This window comes from Vigna unguiculata, chromosome 9 (genome assembly GCF_037176805.1).
Source record: "Vigna unguiculata cultivar grain cowpea cultivar isolate G323 ecotype 2 chromosome 9, ASM3717680v1, whole genome shotgun sequence".
NCBI lineage: Eukaryota > Viridiplantae > Streptophyta > Magnoliopsida > Fabales > Fabaceae > Vigna > Vigna unguiculata.
In genome coordinates, this window is record NC_140800.1 from 534789 (window position 1) to 554783 (window position 19995).

The 19995-nt window shown below is 33.2% G+C and overlaps 1 protein-coding gene across 5 annotated transcripts; it reads right to left on the reverse strand.

The window, feature by feature from the left end:
* Positions 1-1141: 1141 nt before the first annotated feature.
* On the reverse strand, positions 1142-19554 carry LOC114164016 (uncharacterized). 5 transcript variants are annotated; one of them, XM_085666819.1, is made up of 25 exons: positions 19459-19531; positions 19255-19310; positions 16229-16309; positions 15634-15733; positions 15458-15542; positions 15309-15358; positions 14628-14707; positions 12219-12278; positions 11255-11354; positions 11093-11170; positions 10871-10938; positions 10680-10748; positions 10525-10602; positions 10344-10439; positions 9357-9427; positions 8728-8808; positions 8546-8639; positions 7597-7695; positions 4188-4381; positions 3983-4097; positions 2913-3044; positions 2732-2839; positions 2551-2660; positions 2366-2470; positions 1142-2275 (listed from the first exon to the last, which is right to left on the reverse strand). In XM_085666819.1, exons 1-25 carry the CDS (start codon positions 19514-19516, stop codon positions 1780-1782), a joined length of 2664 nt encoding a protein of 887 aa, XP_085522945.1. In that variant the 5' UTR covers positions 19517-19531; the 3' UTR covers positions 1142-1779. The 5 variants fall into 5 exon arrangements, with proteins under 5 accessions (XP_085522945.1, XP_085522942.1, XP_085522944.1 ...); XM_085666816.1 differs by lacking the exon at positions 19459-19531 and adding an exon at positions 17919-18327 and having other exon boundaries at positions 19255-19455; XM_085666818.1 differs by lacking the exon at positions 19459-19531 and adding an exon at positions 17919-18327 and having other exon boundaries at positions 16203-16309; positions 19255-19455.
* Positions 19555-19995: the final 441 nt, after the last annotated feature.

The following is a 19995-nucleotide window of genomic DNA, read 5'->3' on the forward strand; positions in this document are numbered from 1 at the left end:
TATTATTACATTATATTTTTGCATATCCATTCGTTCAAAATAACTTTTTTCATTCACAAAACAATGACAATTGCAACCTGTTTATAAAATTCCTTCGATAAACAGATAGATTACATTCATATATTAAATAAATAATAGTTTAAACTAAATAATTAATAGTGTGTTTAGTTTCTAGAAAATATTTCCACATTCATTACGTAATGTTGAAAACTAATAGTTACAAGTTTGAAATCTCAAACATGATTTTTCAATTTCAACAAGTTTTCAGATATACTAAGTATTCTTAAATCTATGAATATTAACCTTAAATCTTTTTTTTGTTTGTTGGGTTCCCTAATGTTATCCATTAGAATTTTTAGAGAATTTGAAGAGCTTACTAAATTCAGAGTCTGGTAAATAGAGGGTTCATGTCTGAATGTAATAGTTTATAATATATTCTAATAATTTAAATTCAATTTTTCGCTATAACAACTCTGAAACATACAAATGTTAAAACCATGTCTAATATTGATCTTTTGATAAATGAAGAATTAAAAACATCACTCTGAAACGTCTTTTGTTACTTAATCTATCATTTGTTAAAATTTATTAAAAACAGGAAATATCAATAACTTAAAAGTATAACTTACCAGGATTTTTTATTATAATAAATAATAAATTTCAGTAAAGGGTATTATAAAATGTGCTTGTAGGATGAATAAATGTTCAAGATGTACACGTAAATAGTTTGTAGTACTCTTCTGTAGGCTCAGCGCTGACACACGGGGCTAAGGTTGTTTCCGCCACGGATCACTCATCCAATGCACACCGAAATTGAGAAATGCCAGCTACCGGGATCGAGACGTTTACAATAATAACAAAAGTTTTGAAGCATCTATAGTCTATGACCGCAGTTTGAGCCAAAAGACATCATCAACGGCGGAGATTTTCTACCAGAAACTTTAGTAATTGCGCAACCTATTTGATTTCAAAAACCTATTTGAATTCAAAATTATGTTTTATATTGCCATGAAACCCTCGATCCGTAATATTTGGCCCTTCAAGATCTAACTCCTACAGTGGCGACAAGATCAAGGGTTTCATGGCAATGGTAAAAGTTAGGCCAATCAGTCACCACCAGAGTTTTACCTCAAGGACAGCATGCTGGAAAATCCACATAAAGCATTAAGAAGCGATCTTCGGCGAAAACTAACCACCGTAATTTAGTTACGATGGCAGAACTATAGGGCAGGTCCAATGCAACTGTTACAATTCATTAGATTTACATCGGATCATGTTTTCTTCCTAGTACATTTGCGAAAAAATGGCCCCAGAAAAACACTGCACATATCCCTATATATCACATTCACCACCAATATTGGGGAGGGAAAAAAAGGTAAAACCTGTGTAGGGCGAATATTGGCGCCCTCTATCTATAAGTTGATATAACTTTTATAATGATAAGGTGATCAAACCCCCCAACCCAGAATCCTCGGCAGAATCGAAAAATGAGCTGTAAGAGGTTGAGAAGGAAAGGTAAACGAGAATTATTGCTGGTGAATGTTACACAAATGCAACAGTTACCATGCTCAAAGCCCGAAAAGCCTACCAAACATAGGAGCAGATCGAAGTTGCTGTATAATATCTTGCACTGTACAGCATTTCCACAATTCATCCCTAGAATGAATAATCAGAACTTACCCCATTAGTAGAATGCAATTCTCACATTAGCACAGCAACCACTTTACACCAGCAAATCCATTGACCCCAAACTATCCGCCTGACTCTGGTTTGAAAATCTTAAGATCCAGTAACAGCCATCTCTGGCGGGGATTTTGGTGAAACCATTGTGTGTTCCTCACCACCCAAATGTCCATTGTCAGATGAGCCGTACAACCTATCAGAAGAATTTCTAGACGCAACAGTTTCTTTCTCTAAAAGGTTTACCTCAGCCGAGGCATTGCTATTCTCACAGCAGCTTCCAGAAACATGTTCCTTTTCTTGATTGTCCTCTATACAAGGAACAGTAATAAAGTTGACTAAAGGTTTGTTACGAGGTAGCACAGCCTGGCCCAAAGTTGAACATAAGGCAGCCAAAACACGATCTTTAGATTTTGAAGTTTTAGACAACTTCGGCATCTGTAAAATTTCGACTTTTGTCAATTTTCTTTTCAGCCTGAGAGACTCCATTGTTCCTTCATACTCTTCAGATGCTTCTGGCTTATTCCTTGGTGGTGGCCGGTAGTCTTCATCATCCTCATCATAATCATAGTCAACCAACCCACCGGATCTTGGACTGAAAATCATGAGATATGTATTATACCTTTCAGAAGATGATGTTGGGCAAATTAAACAGACCAATAAAATACAATAAAAACAAGTATACCTTAACTTTGAGTAGCTTTCAGCATCTCCATTGGATAAGGCATGTTGCCGTTGTTTCACTTTTTGATTATGTGAATTGGATGCAGACGCCGTATCCTCCTCATCACTGATTAACAACCAAATATCTGGAGACTCAATGCCAGTTATATAAAATCTCCTACTATAAATGTGAAAGAGGATATATACCTGTCCTCGTTAAAGTAGTCTTCCTCTTCTTTCTCAGGAGCACGCTCATCAAGTCGTCTTCGAATGTCATTCATAATAGAAGTCCCTTTCATCCCATCATTATCCAAATACTGAAGCAAGCACATATCTTTAGTCAACAACTGTACTTCGTAGAGTTTGGGTAAACGAAAATTGGAAATACCTGCTCATATTTTATTTTCAATGAATGAATGGAAACCAAGTACTCAAATTTCACTAACTGGTCCCAGAAAGAATCAACTATATACTTCAGCAATAATTTCATATTCTCCTGCATTATACAATATTATCAGTTCAAAACTGCTCGAAGTAATGAAGAATGAATACATATAAAAGATTGATACCTTGCGAATATACTCAAAAAGCTCAAGAACAGCTGAATTGAGCAGATTGTAGCGATTACCATTAGCAACAAAGGCATCTACAATTGGTTTCAGAAGATCACTTCTAACGAAATGATTTATAAGATGCTCATCCTGCAGGGCAACACTCCAAACTGTTACATGTACTGCAAGAGACAATTAACCACATTCACAAGAAACAAGAATAAACAAAGGGATGAAAAAAATAGAATCAAGCAGTAATATCCTAAAACAAAATAATTAGTTTCACATAAAAAAATTCAACCAACTATCTTAAAGGTTGAGTTTCAAAATAATACCACGAGAACAAATCATACAAAAGAATTTAGTGATGACAATTTACATTAAAGCTACCAGCATAAACAACTTAATGCAGCTATAACAACGTAACTAAATTGCCCAAAAGTTACATTCTGGCTAATTGGTACCTTCCTCCCCTCTTGAAAATGAAAGGTCGGAGAACAGCCTGATTAAAAAGAAAAAAATTACAGGTATTTTTACAGTTATCAAGAAAGAAGATGCTCCCAAACAGCCAAGATTTCATACTCCAAGGTCCTCAACCCTAGTTCCCTTCTCAATAAATTTACTGCAATAAGCTCCAGACAAAATGTACAACTCAACAATTCATCCATAGAAGCTTATGGAAGGAAATAACAGAATAAAATGTTATAGGTTCCACATACAATTGATTTCGAATAATCCACTCTGTATTTCATAATTTCAGACCATTCTCAAGATTAATTCACTAACATTAATAGTCAATATGCCTTACCCTAAAAAAGAAATAAATCAGTAAATATGCCTCCTTAAAAATAAATAATAAGGTATCAAGGTTCATTCTGTAATGGTTGGTTGGGAGAAGGGTTTTTATTTGCTGTTGATATAAGGCTGTATGTATGTGTAAGACATATGAACCATAAAATTACAAGCCTGTGGCAGAATGTCAAGATTGAGTTAATACAATATAGTGTTGGGGAAGGGGGATCTTCACTCTGGCATTTGCACTGGCCAAAGTCAAAACAGACAATATCTGCACAAACATTTAAACATACATGACGGGAGAGAATAGCACGAACAAACCGAACAGCGCCAACAACAAGGTATTTCTCTCTTCTCCGTGACAACAATAGAATTTTATCCGTTACTTTATTCAGAAGAAAGTTACACCTGCAAAAAAACAGAGACCCATGTCTCATTCACATTAAGCGGTCAACAACATAAAGTCATTCAGATTACTGCCTGGCAAGAAGGAAATACTTTATCCTGTATGGATGGTGTTGGACGCAAAAGCATAGCAATTCACATATGTTTGATAGAATCTCTGGCTTTGTCCCACTCTGACACTTTATTTGGCTATTCACATGAACATTTTCTGTAGGACATGATGCTGTTATCACATCAATCAGTTGACTCAGATGCTTCTCATAGAAAATATCGATAATAGTATCCCTCTGTCAAGTAAAACTGAAAAGTTAATAAAAAAAAACTCCAGTATAACCATCTAATAACACAAGACTGAGACATTAACGCATAGCATACCAGCTTCTCAAACAAAAATCAACACATTAAATTAACACAACTCAATTTTCAAAATTTGCAACCTGCGCAAACAAACTCAAATGAGAAATAAGAGAAAGAAACCAATCCCACAATTGATTTCAACAATCTATCTTGTCCAACATCTGAATGTAAAAGTTGCACGACAAGCAAACAGAATAACTAATTGGACAGTCTAGTATATCAAAAAATAGCTCAAAGCGGGAGGGATACACCCTCATTTAATACACTATTTTAGTCATGTCAATAGTCAATATGAAAACTCCTACTACTCACAAGAAATGTGTTCTAGAATTCTTGAATGCTGGAAGAGTAAACGAGAAAAGGAAAAAATAAAATAGTAGCACATGACTCAATTCAAGGAAATAATATTAGAAGCCTGCCTGTCTAATTCCTTCACAGTAATTTCTTCCAACAACTACCTGTGGAGTCCCACAGACCCCTACCAATCCAATTATCAAAAGATGCAACCTCTTCTAAGCAGTAACAGGAAGCTGCATTGTAGCTCTTAGAAAAACTCAACACCACAAAATCTACTTATAAGATGAGGGTTGCATCTTCTTGTATACTAAAAGTTTGTCACATATTTAATCAATGTGTGATTTCACCTCCTTACACAACAGACTGAACATATTAGGCAACTCAATAGCAAATAACAAAATAGAACCAACAACAATCGCTAGAATAGTCACTAATCACATTTTAAGAAGTTAACTTGAACCTAACTCAAGCCTACTACTTGTAAAGTGAGGTGTACATTCCCCTTGTACACTCTAATTTGTTGATATCATTAGTTGATGTTGAATCTCCAACACTATCAAGAGCAGAGATGAGCCAACAAAATTGATTATCATCAACCAACTAAATTAATGATCATCAAATCCTTTCTATATATTCCCTCCAACCAATACACTTTGTAGCTCCCTAAATCACCATGATAAACAATATTGCTGTCACTAAACCATCCCATTCAATCACACACAAGTCATAGCCAAATATATATGGCAGCACTTACCATACATTGGGTTACCGTTGGTTTGGTTCATCTGTCCATTTTAGACACCAAGGCACTTTCTCCATAGGTATTAGATATTAGATATGTCAATATAATTACATTCATGTATATTCACTTAACAACTCAATCTTTTGGGATAGTTGGTTCATGAGGCTGTTAGACATAGAGAAGAGAAAAAATAAGAAAGCCATTTCAAAAGCTGAGATGTGATTCCAACCTTTAGTATCGACAACTTCAAGTAGAATGAAACTGGAATAGAAGGCTAAAAATAGGACTAAGGAGCACTGCTAAAGCTTTTAAAACCGGCGCAGGAGGTCTATTTGATAAATATATGTTTAATATAGCTTTTTTAAAGCTGCTTTTGTTATACCTAGTATACCATATAGGCAGTAGCCTTTATGATTTATCAGAGTTGTATTGTCAAATATTTAAATTTTTATATATAAATACACAGCAGGAGTGTATGAACATGCACTATCTAAAACCTTCAACCTAGTATTAGAGTGGAATGTTGTTATACGCATTGAGGTATACAAAAGGGCTGTTGAACAAGGTTATTGTAGACGACTTCAAGAGTTAAAATTGTGGAGTCCAACAAGTGAAGGTACATTGTGATAATAAAACAGCCCTTCACAGTAAAACTAATCCAATGTTCAATGAAAGAACTAAACATATTGAGATTGATTGTCACTTTATTCTACAGAAGTTGTTATCCAAGGAAATTAGTACTGAATTTATCAATTCCAGTGATCAACTTGCATATACTTTGACCAAATCATTGGGAGGACTTCAAATTCAATTTATATGTTCCAAGCTTAGTACATGCAATTTATATGCTCCAACTTGAGGAAAGTGTTGAATAATGATTATCTTCTGTCATATAGCTTTCATAAAGCTACTTTTGTTATAGCTAGTATATCAAGGCAGCAGCCCTTATTTATGATTTGCAGAGCTGTATTGTTAATTACTCATTTACACACACACGCACATTAGTAGAGTGCATGAACACACTGTTTTTCAATCTAAAACCTTCAACTACATGTAAGTATTAAATTTTACATGAAATGTTCATATTTATTTCTGTCCTCAAGACATTAATTTCAGATGTCACCAAGAACCTTCATCTTTATAATTAAAACACCCATACACATTAACCATAATCTTTTATGAATAAGTTCAATTAATTGTTCAATAAAAATATATTAAATCAAAATGAGTTATTTTTTTCAATGAATTGCCTTCTATGAAGATATTAGCAAACAATTATTGAGTAGAATTAGCTTTAAAATTGTCAAAAAATAGTACAAGAATGTTATGTTTCTTGGCTAAGATCGATAAAAAAAAAAAAAAAGAAAATATAAGAATAGTGATAGAATGATAGAATAATTGTTAATATGTCCCAAAATTCAAGATGTTAATAGTGCTCATGAGTTTTTTTCATTATCAAGACTTACTCTAAAATCAACTTACAATCATATCATTATAAAAGGAAAGTAATTAGATTGCCAATGTAATAATTTATTATAGCCTTTCAAATTGCATTAGTGGATTATAGAAGAAAAAAACTATTAGAAAGGAAAATAAATAATACTCAAGTATTCTGCTAAAAATATTAAAAAAACACAATGAATTCTATAATGATGACTATAAAAAGGGAAATAGAATATTTGTCTGAAGAAGGGGAAATGACATTAATTATCTTCACAATGAACATAAAAAATTAAAAAAAAAAAAAAAAGATAACAAATACTTAAATATCACAATTTTATAATCAAATCCCCTTAATAAATAGGACCTTTAATATATACACAAACACACATTGAAACATTTAAAAAATAAAACGGGGGAGGACTCCTAGTTATGTGAATAGATCCATCCTAAGCATACTTATAATAACAATAATTAATAGTGTAGTTTAAATTCAAGAAATGCAATTTTTAAATGTAAATTAAAATATGATTGAAAGTTGAAGTAAGTTCTAAAATATTAAAAATGAAATCTCACTTCCATACAGTAGACTCATTTGGGCCAAGCAAAAAATCAGTTAGAAAGCAAGGCAAAATTGAGAGATCAGAGAAAAAGGCAAAATCAAACCTGTGCTCCAGAAAATGAGCATGAGTCTAAAAGACTGCGAAGAATCTCAAGAAACTGGCAATGCATGTCATCCCCAAAATCTGTTATCATGCCTCTAACCTGTACGTTAAAGAACTTAATTAAACAAAACTACTATTCAGAATCCGCATTTTCACATTTTTACTGAGCATGTGTACCGAAGGTTATTTCGATATATTATTTAGAAAGGTAAAATATATTGGTGCAACTTTCAATTGAACTTCCAACAAACTTTTGTAAACAATACAACAATGGACTACTTATCAAGTATTTAAATTTAGGGTTCAACACTTCACATTGAAAATTAACAGATGCAACAAATTTTAAAAGCATTTATTAAGAATATTTAAATGAATAATAAATAGATATATTATCCCGATAGTCCTTTTAATTTAATATCCATTATTTCCATTTATTATTAAGGCTAAACTAATATCAGGAACAAAGGCCAATATATTGGTACAACTTTCAGTTTAACTTCAACCAAACTTTCATAAACAATACAACAATGGTCTACTTATCAAGTATTTAAATTCAGGAGGGGTTTAGCACTTTACATAGACAATTAACAGATTCAACAAATTTTAAAAAGCACTTACACAGAATATTTAAAATAATAAAAAGATATCACGGTCACACCCTTGATTACTTTGCTCTTTGTCAACAACTCAGATTGTCTAGTGGAAAATTGAAGCAGGACATGAATAGTGAGAATTATACAAAATTTATCACTGATTACTGTATCTATTGTTTCTAATGCGTACATCAGCACCTAGTTTACTCTACTCTTAATAAAATGCATCTTACAGTTCCTAGTTGCTCTAATGCGTACATAAAAGGAGAAAGTCACACACACAAACACCATGGACATTCAATTTCCGCCAGCATTCATCTAGAAAGAATGTGACTTCATTTCCATGCAAAAACTTACCAATAGTCCAAGAAGTGTAATTCCCTCCTCTCGAACAACATAAGACCGCAGAAGATTAGGATCCTGATTCAAGAAGAGAATGACGATATCTGTTCTGCAACCATCACAACATTGCCCTCTTAATAATTAATCACTATGAATGTCAGACAGAAAAGTAAAAACCAAAAAGGAGGCATCAGTACCCAGTAAGCATAAGCTTCTTGTCTTGACTTTGTAAGAGTACATCAGAGATGACGTCAAAGATCCCCTCATTCATCAGATCTCTACAAAGATATATTCAAATCAACGGACCAATAAAATTTAATAAGATCCCAATAACAGAACAAATAGAAAAATAAAAATAATAAATAACCAGGAATTCAGGTAGAATAATAAAGCATTTATGCTACATGTCAAAAAAATAAATGTGAGAGCTTCCTAATAAAAACCCCAATGAAGTGCTTTCATAGAGATGGCTTTGATAATTATACATAGAATTTGCTTTCTAAAGATGTTAACTGTCGTAAAATTACCAGGACTGAAGATATCAAATCTTCTATAAACACGTATGATGATAGTTTAAAAATAAAAAGCATGGAGTAAGAAAAATAAAAAGCATATGCAAGCCTTCATAGATCCACTATTGAAGATTCCATTACCATGCAAGAAGAAGTAGAACTTTTAGACATGCTTGATCAAATTTTCCTTACAAAAAACAAAAAGCAAACTTGACAAGAATACCACAATCTGCCTAAATAACTACACCAAGAATGCAATCAAACAAAAGCAATTGGTGTCAACTGCAACCTGTACCACACCACATGCTACATACCGAAAGAGCCGAAGCTGCTGCACCATCTGTAAGCTCTTGCTACAACTAATAAACTCATGCAAGAAATGGACCTGTCCACCATATGGAGAGGCAACAATAATATAAGAATCACCAGTAATGCCAATTATGAACATAAAAAATGGCATTAACATTAAATTTAACACAAGATAGGAGAAACACTGTTTTGATATACTCATACATAAATACGAATAAAGGTCAAGCAGGCTATTAATGTTATATGTTTATTGTTTGTTTGTTGTTTGTTTTTTCTTATTTTGTAATACAGTTGTATTTCTTTTTTTCTTTCTATTTTCTCTTTATTTTTCAATTTTCAGAGGTTACACTAGTTTGTAACCACCCATAACTGCTCATAACTTCTTTCTTTCTCTCTATAAGTTCTGTCTGGCAGAACTGCAAAATGTACTGTAAATTGTAATCTTTCCATACATGTTTATCATGGTACTTTACCGAGTCCATACATGTTCTGTTCTTCTAAATTGTTCTACAATGCTAACTAACTGAACTGTATTCCATTAGGGCTGTCAGATAGGAGTCGGTTACTAGCCAAGGCTCCATTAAAATAATAGGTCACAGATTCAGATAATAGATAACTACGATATTCTTTACACGAGTTTCTATAAATCTATCACTACTAGTACCTTGAATAACAACACAACAGTTTTCGGGGTTGGTACCTTGAATAAAATACAATGCATATTTTCCAAAGTTTTGAAACAAAGTCAGATTCGAGAGGGGGGAGCATAAAAGATCAATAGTTAATAGAATAATGACCTAAACAAAGTGTAGAGAACAACAGGAACCATTTATTGGCATAACCTCACACTGGAATTCCATTTCTTCTCTTAGTAAAAATTCATCAAATGTGACTGCACACACAAATAATAAGCTATGCCACCATGAGGGGAAATGTCAACTAATGAAATAGCAATGTCATGCTGGAAATAGCAAACTAGTATTTGTCATTACCATATTTTTCTTTGATTCAGGAGAGGTGGTGGGTGATTTTAACCTAGAAAACAATTCCTGGATAAATGTGCTGTCATCCTTCAATAAAGAAACAACCTAAAAATAACAGAGGAGTCAAAACAAAATATAACAGTTGCTATATTAAATGTAAACCTTCTTTCCATACAAACCAAAATCATACAATGGCATTGTTTGCATGTACTATGGAGTTAAGATTAGCAACAGTGGCCTCGTCCAAAACTCTAGCCAAAACAACATCCTAAAAGCAGAAAATGAAGGTAAGAACCAAATTACAAATAAATAGAGTAAACAAGAAAAGGCTTAGAAGGAGCAAACCTTCAAAAAACCAACTCTATATGTCTGATGTATCTTAGATAACACAATTGAGTTTCTTATAGGTATGGCCTACAAAAGAAAATAGGTAAATACTATGAGAAAGAAGTAAAAATTTCCTGGCATACCAAGAGATACCTACCACCTGGATTCTCTCCCAAAATAGAATAGATAATCAGATCACAAAAATATACCTCTTTAAAAATAACATGCTCCTTTAAGAATTTACGATGACGTTGGACATGGGGAACCTTTGGATCATCTAAATAACATAACAATGGATTCAAAGAAAAAACCACTTTTAGTGTTTTTCACTACTTACATTCAAAAATGCGTAAAACACAATAGGATGTAATGTCTAAATACCAAAAAACGCATTTCACTAGTTTGAGAAAAAAAGTGTAGAACGAACTTACACTCAAGGGTACCAATAATGTCCATCATTAACTCATCGCTAAATAAATGCTCAAAAATTTGTGTACTGTTAAGCAAAACTGCAAGCGAACAAACATATATATCAAAAGTGACAAAAAATTCAACAAAAGGGAACTAAAAATGGCATAAAAGTGAATACTGACTGATCCCTTTGATTATTTTGAAAATCATGTGAAGGCCATCCATATTTTCCAAGTCTTCACAAACTCTGAATACTTCCATAAGTTTCCTAAAAAAATCTTGCTGCATGGGAAATACAAAATAAAAAAGGTAAATCTAGAAGGAAAATGGAAGGAATTTACATATTTATAAGTTTTAAGGCACCCTTACATACAGATGATCGTTGAGATGTGTAAACTTCAGAACAAAAAGGGAAAAATGCAATAGGATTGACTACGTAATCTTTCTAAATTTGCAAACAATATAAGACTTGGTAAATAGTAATTCACGTTGGTATAATGGTGCGAGTAAATCAGCAGCATAACCATCATCAGTATCACATAAGTATCAATTACTATACCCATAAATGTAGAAAACTTGGTTGGAAAAATCAAAAAGCACACTTCTCTACCAAAAAACGATAAAAACATTCCCCAAAATTTTTGTAATCCATGGTAACTTTCATATAAATTTATTTAAATATAAGAACAGAGTGAACAAGTTAGAGTAAGAAAAAACTGCAAATGTTACATGCATGAGAAGTCATGGATGACTCAAAATTAACTATCTAGTCTGTCTTATCCTTCAGTCCTTTAATTACTGGGTGATAAATATCAATTACCATACCATACAAGTTGAAACTTGGTTGGAAAAATCAGAAAGCAAACTTCTCTACCAAAAAACGATAAAAAACATACCCCAAATTTTTATAATCCATGGTGACTTTCATATAAATTTATTTAAAGATAAGAAAGTGAACAACTTAGAGTAAGAAAAAACTGCAAATGTTACTTGCATGAGAAGTCATGGATGACTCAAAATTAACTATCTAGTGTGTCTTATCCTTCAGTCCTTTAATTACTGGTTGATCCCAAATCATTTACAATGAAGGAGACTAATCTATGAAGAGAATGCATGCACATATACAAGTGATTTATTTCATCTTACATCACTTAAAATTAGTTCCGCAAGCCGTGATTGATCTGTATTGCAACTCTCAACCACCATCTGTGAACAAAAAAGAGGATTAACTTCACTGAAGCTTGATAGATAAGTTTAAACAATCAAAAAAAAATAACACTGCGCCAAAATTCAACTGAAGTACAATAATATCTACCACAAATTGTGTATTACAAGCTACACCAATATGTGTTTTGCAACAACAATTCACACAAAAAGTGTGTGCAACAAAAACTATTAACTTGTAAATGACACTGTAAGAAATAAATCACACGAATAATGCATACATATTGATGCTTATATAAACAAAAATCATTGATCAATTTCATACACTAAATAGAATGCTCAATAATTATTACATATAAAATATATCCTATTAGGACAATTCATGCTAATTCCCACCCCAATTATAGCCTTCAGGCTAAAAAAAGTACAATTTGCATTCTAATGAGAGGGGTATCAATCCATCAAATAAGAATTGCATGCTAGCCCATGGAATTCACTTCACAAGGTCAAGCTTGTTTTAGATCTTTTATTTCCTTGGGCTTGGGTGATGGTTCCCATATTAAACTACACAAGGACTATAGGGTGAGAAATGTCGGACATTTTCCATAGACCTGTCTGCCAATATAATGTCCAAAATGCTCCTATAGTTCAATTTTACTCTTCTGATTCTACCATCTCTTGGGATTTTTCTTTTTATGTATACGGTAATCTCCAAATTATACTCAGTTGAATTTTATCCATATATCATCAAATCCAGATAAGAGAACTTGGTAATTTGACAGTTAGATTATTTTGAAGCAAATCTTATTTTCCAGTTTATCACTTTATCTCCTAACAACAATTACTTCCTTTCTGATGACTCAATTAGTAAATAAATTGCTCCTTTAAAAGTTAAATATCTTGTTTGGACTGCTGTCCTAATCCAAAATAATACCAATGATTTACTTTAAATTCACTAACTCTTACAAGTTTGTCTCCTGATTTTTGTGTAGCACACCAGATTGATCTATGGCAATGCTTCTAAATTGTTTTTGACAATGCTGAACAGTTTCTTGTTTGGTGGTGTTGATAAAGATCAGTTTTTCCGCAAGGATTTCCAGAAGCTCCTCTACTATTTTGAGAGGCTTTGAAACCAATAGAGATGCCAAATGATTTTGGCCTCGTTCTTCATTTAAATTTACTTGGTGGATAGGGATCGGGAGAAATGCTAGAATTTTTCCCTGGACAAGTGCCACATTCATCAAGGATTGTGTAGTCTGCAAAGCTTCTCTGTAATATTCTGCTGAAGCTCTAATTAGGGGTTGCCTCTTCGGTTCAGGTACAAAGAAATTAGTATGCAGTGTTGCATGTTTGCTACATTTCTTTTTAGGGTATAGTTTTGAAGATTTTGTATCTGCTTGCACCTGTGTCTCTCCTTTTTCTCTTTATAGATTCTTTTTATCAAAAAATCTATAATTATAGGCTGAAATTTTTGTTTAGGATAGTTCATTAACATCAGGTTGTCAAGCAAACTCTACTTTGGCTAATGGACGACCAGGTTGTTGGTCTAAAATGATGATCAGAATTGGACTTTGTGTTAGGAATTAGACATAAGGGAAGAGATATTTAGTTGGATAAGTTAGAATAGTTAGTTAGTTAGAGAAGTTAGCCAGATATAAATAGAGGGAACAAAGGTAGAAGGATTTATTCAGCTTTGTTATTTGTGAATTGGGCAGCAGCACATTGTAGAAGGAAAACCCTTGGAGGAGAATTGTTTCCTTTTCTTTCATACCCTCAGCTCAGAGATGGTAGGATAGGTTCAGCTAATAAAATTTCACTAGAAGTGATCAGGAACACTACCAAAGCAAAATAATTAGTAGTGAATCCATTGTTTGAGTCAATTTTATGAATGACCTTTTTACCTTATCATTCTCTGTTCTCTTTCTTTATTCTCAGTGTCAGTTAGCTGATACTGTTTAAGTCCAGATAGAATCCCTAGTTGATTCTACTATTTTATTCTCCTGCGAGATTCCAAAGTAGGAACTACAATAGGCATTCGGAAGGAATAAGGGAAGAAAGTTAAGTCTGCACCTTTTCTATTTGATATTATAGTATGTTCTACCTATATATAGATAGAGGTGTAGTAGTAGCTTCCCTCTGTAAAGTTCTGTTGAAAGGCCGTATGAGAACAAGGTTGGGATATAGGGTGCAAGGTAAGGTAGTTGATGAAAAGATTGTGATTGATAATGTGGGGTTTAATTTGCCATATTGTTGGTGGTAATTCCATAAACTAATGATAATTGCACGCAAAAATGGTTCCAAAAAGTAAATCAAAAACTTGCATGAATGGATGGATGAATTTCAATTAAACAAACGAAGGTTGTAAAGCAACTAAAACAAGTACTTTCAAACCTTAAGAATCAACGGAAGTGTTGACAATTCAACTGTGGGCAAGTCCCTTGACTCACTGTTCACACTATGAAATGCCTCACCTGAAATATACAGCAAACAGCAAGACCAAGTCCATAAAGCACCGAACAAAACAATTCAGCAATATAATCGCTTCCCCCTCCTTTTTGTCTTTAACTATAAGTTTAAATTTATTGAAATAGTCATGCCTACAAAAAGTAAAACTTGACAGTTTCTCATAGAATGTATACACAAGCTGCAGCAATCTACACCCAAAATAATGGTTGCATCAACTCAGCTCCAGGACCAATACAGTCATACCATATGAATTTTACACCATAGTAAGAAGGAGTGCTTTATTTACTCCAGTTCAAGAAGGAATTCCATGTACCGCACCAAATGGCATTTAAATGGTAAAGCAGTAATTGTTTAAAATTAAGAATCAGAACATCAGATAAATAAATCACTAAAACAAAGGCATATAGTAGCAGAAGCAAAAAAAAAAAATCCTGAGTTATATTTTCATTAATAATAAAGTTAACAATAAAATAATATACAGGAATTAAAATAGTATTAAAAAATTTCAATAATTCTAAAAGTTAATGAGATATTTAGTAGATAAAAAATGTAAACAACATCCGGTACAAAGAGAGAATAATAAGATTCAAATTTTTCATTACTTACTATTTAAAGTATTAAAATTCATATTCCTTTGCACATTGCAAATATGGTCCCTGAATAAAACAAGTATATGAGTTAAGATCAGTTCCATAGCAGAAAAAAAAAAATAGAGAAAGATGTGAAGTAATTGAATTTTAATAGTTATATGCTACCATATGTAAGAGCAACCACCAGGGACTTGAAAGCTAAGTGCAAGTTCAGTAGCATATTCTGGATCTCTCCATGAAATAATTGTATCTGCATGACAAAGTAGTGTCCACCATCAAACTGACATACACAGTGAACCTTGGTATGCTTCAAGAACAAATGGTACACTACTAGTCATTACCTTCTTGTTTCCTGTAAATATCATCAGGAGAGATGCGATGCAAAAGTATGTTTTCATTGTCTTCTTCATCATAAACAAATAAGCCCAGATCTTCCGATCGCTGCATTATAAGATATTATGATGTTTCATTCATCACAATAAAAAACTATTGAGATCAATCAACCACCTATTTCTGTTTAACACCAGATTTTGTTGTCAACTCTAAATTGCATCTTTATGCACTAAATTAATAAAACATATTTCATCACTATCACCAATCATAGAGGAAACTACATACTATAAATTATTATCTTAATAAAATGCAAAGACAAAAGCCTTTGGCCATACACATAATCAGATATAAAGTGGATGTCAAGCATACAATGTAGAGAAGTGCTCATATATGCAACATACATGTTAGTCACAAGTGAAAGCTTTTATCAAAAAGTGCCCAAACCTCCAAGTAATCAACACTAATGCGAAGACAAAAGCCTTTGACCATACACATAATCAGATATAAAGTGGATGTTAAACATACAATGTACGGAAGTGCTCATATATGCAACATACATGTTAGTCACAAGTGAAACCTTTTATAATCAATAAGTGTCCAAACCTCCAAATAATCAACACTGACATGCCCAGTGCCTTGGTCATCCCATTTGCCATCACCATTCAGACGATAGACCTTGACACGCTGACATCCAATAAGAAGAAATACTTGAGTAAAGTGTCAATGTAAACATCTCAACCATTCAAGATACTGATATTGAAAAAAATTCCTGGTAACTTTTCCAAACGCCCATATTGCATTAAGTCAGAATTCAAAGCCCTCTTTTTCTTTCATTTTCCCAAACCTATATCTTACTGATTCCACCTTTTCTGATTCTTTTTATAGCAGATTAACTGCTTCAATAACTCTTAACAGTTTAAGTGCGTTTTGGATATTGCCAAGTCACATTTCCAATAGATAAAATGGGTTTCTAAAGTACCTATCATGTAAGGGCAGATATTGGAGTTGTGAGAACAATTTTGCAGAGACCATAATTGACTATGAAAATAAATTAAAATGTTCAGTTTTTATGTTGTCCTAATTTCTTCTGGATGTTAAACCCTTCTAGGTATCTACATCTACATTTTAGAAGGGGTTTAAATTTAACAAAAACTAATCATGTTTTCACTAGGAATGGTTGGCTGCTTGAATTATAAGATGTCATAAATTTCTGTCTTACATTACAAGCAAAGATAGACCATTAACCTATAAATCTCTGTTATTGGTTTGACCATAGTTTTTCTCGGTCTTCCCCTACTCCTTACAATTTTCATTCTATTTGGCCAATGCTCCTAACTGGCATTGTAGTCAAAATTGATTTCCAACACTGGAATGGAATGTATACACGGGTGTAGGATTGTAAGATTGTGTGAAACATAACCTACAAATAAATCACATTAAACCTCGCTAGGATAGGTTTTGACGCCATCTTAAAAGTGGACCTAACTTTGCATAACTGACTTATAAGATAAAGGTTGCACCCTACTTATTTAAATTATAATTTGATCATATCTCTAGTCGATATAGAGTCTCCAACAAGAAACAAATAAACACTCCAATAAGTTGTTGGTCGTGTATAACATAGTGCAAAAACTGTAGGAAGAGGAGGACCACAAATGCAAGTGAAATCATTAAAAGTAACTTGGATCCAATGACCTTTTTGACCACGTGATTTATGACATAAGACAATGGCATGCCAATGAAAGCATTAAAAATAGTGTAGATGATCTAAAGGGAGAATTTTAGGACATGGCTTATAACATAACACAATGTCATCCTTTGTTCCCAGCAGCTAATCACATCTAGCAAGGGAAGGTCTTTTGTTGAACTTGGATAGGTAAGATACAAGTAGTGAACAAGTCAAAGTTGAATCAGATGATAAAAAAGTTTATAAGCTTGGCAAAACGCTGTTCATTTAATGTGGCTGCTTAATTTAATGAATAATATTAGTCCAAGAAAATGTGAAAATAAGAGCTCCATGTTCCAAATAAGCCATTTCTGCGCAACATCCATTTTGTGCTAATAAGGATGCTTAAATAGTTGTATTATATATGTGCAAAAAGCACAAACAGAGAAGAAAGACTAATGTGTCTTTGACTTGTAATCATTTAGTCTTATTTGCAAAGATTGAGGACGAGAGACAGAGAAGAGACATAGGTCCTTGAACATGCCCGATATTGGAGAGAAAACTTGCCAAAATTGATGGGTAGGCACTGGAAATGAAGAAGCAACCTTTAGAAATCCGAAAACTCACCAGAAGATCAACAGTGAGCACTGCACATAGCAGAACTGGAACAGAGGAGGGTTGAGGAGCAGAAGTTGCAAAACAGAAGAAGGTGCAGGAGCTATGGCAAAAAAATGTAGAGCACACAGAAGGGAAACAAGTGAGAATGAACAAAAAAATGCATCAGATTTATGATGGGAATTTTACAAGTTGGGCACCAAAAATCCCTGAAAAAGGCTGGTGCTCAGGGCCAAACTTGACTTTTGTCATTTCTAGACTGTAATGGCCACTATAAATTTTGGGCGCAAAATGTGCAACAGCCAGGAGCAACACAATTGCCCTTGGAGTTGGAGAAGCGGCAGGGTGGCACAACACTCTGCTCCAGCCCTATTAGCACTTGATTGATAGCTACAGCCAGCTCATGACAAAAAATATACAGCTTCAAGCAAAAAATGTTAACAGACAGAATCAAGAACCCAATCAAAGAACAGAAACTACAAAATCTGGGTTAAATAATAGAATGAGCATTTCTTTTTTAATTTAAATGAGTTTTTACTTTACTAGTGACTAAAGAACTGTCAAAACTGAGCATAGGCAAACTCAAATGCTAATGTCGATGTGCTATATGTCCATATTACTGTTCATGCCACAACTCATTGTTGCAAGAAAAATGTAGTATTGGACTCCTCATGCTAAAGACTTAACATCTCGAACATGGAAATAGACCCAATAACTCTTACTAGGATAGGCTTTGATTGACATTAATACCATCTTAGAAACACCTATCTGTATTCCCTTATACAGAGCTCCATAAGCACTCGATAACAAACCTATTATCAACTAATCATCCAAATCCAATCATGAGTTTTTAAAGGGCCTTGACTATCACATTACAACGTTATGTCGGAAATCCTACTTTTTATTACTTCCTAACACATCATATAAGTAGATACTATATACTATTAAAAAATTCTCAAATGAAAAGTCCAAAATTTAGAAAAAAAAAACAAAGGAATAAAACAACTATTAGTTTATCACACCAACGATATAAAAGAATAAACGCGTATTCAAGCAAGAGCACTATCCTCCACTTCGTTGCCTTTCATGTTTCTAAGAATATCAACATATTAAAGCATCGTATAAAGCATGACACTACTAACTGAGTGATAATTAACAATACACAGTAAACCGCTCCAGCTGAATACAAAAAGCCGTAACACTTACTCACGCGTTCACTAATTCATCAATAAAACAAATTGATATGCGAACTCTGACCACGTCGAATAGCAAAGCAAAATGCAATTACATCCACTAAAACTCGAGGAATAAACATAGAAGCTTTCAACTACTCATAAAGCACACTTGCCTGTATCGAATTAGCGTTAGTCTGCGATTTCTCCGGAGCACCCATCGTATGCAGCAACTCAAAATTTCAAAGCAAAAAAAAAAAAAAACAGAGAGACTGAATTTTGGAGTTCAAATTAGGGTTTGGAGGACGAAAGAAGCGTGAAAGGAGAAAACAACTATAGCAAGGTAACCGAGCTTAGGGGAATCAACAGGAAACCCTAACCGCCATTGACGTAGCATGGTGAAGGTTCCACATATACACTCTCTTGTTTCTCTCTCATATAATATTTTCCGTGCAAGAAGAGTGTGTCTCCCTGACTTAGTTTATGCAAAGGAGAAACAGAAAACAAATACGCGTGAGTGAAATACCGAAAACACCACTATGTTCCCGCTGAAATTACTAATGCGCCATTGGCAACTGAAGTTTACTTTACACGTGTTTGTCACCGGATGGATTCCGTCCATCCTTCTAAATTATTTTGATATGTATATATAAAAGAAATTTTATTTTGTGTCTACATTTTATAATATTAATTTTATTTTTTATAACATAATTATTTATTAATTTTTATAAAATATTAATTAATAATTTTAAATTTACATAGGTAAAACATAAAAATATAAATTTTATATATATAAAAACTAAAATTACATTCGTTATGATGAATAATCAAATATAATTTTCTAAAATATAAAATTACTAAAAAAAATTCAAAACAATAAAAAAGCTTACTTGGAATGAAGAAAAGATCAACGGTGA

Bases quoted from the DNA above. Each gene is read 5' to 3' on its own strand.
- LOC114164016 (XM_085666819.1), bottom strand. From the start codon at position 19,516: ATGAGAGAGAAACAAGAGAGTGTATATGTGGAACCTTCACCATGCTAC. The intron at 11,355-12,218 runs GTAAGATGAAAT...TTTCCCATGCAG, and splicing joins CGGAACTAATTTTAAGTGAT to CAAGATTTTTTTAGGAAACT. The intron at 10,603-10,679 runs GTTTGCTCCTTC...TTCTGCTTTTAG, and splicing joins ATAGAGTTGGTTTTTTGAAG to GATGTTGTTTTGGCTAGAGT.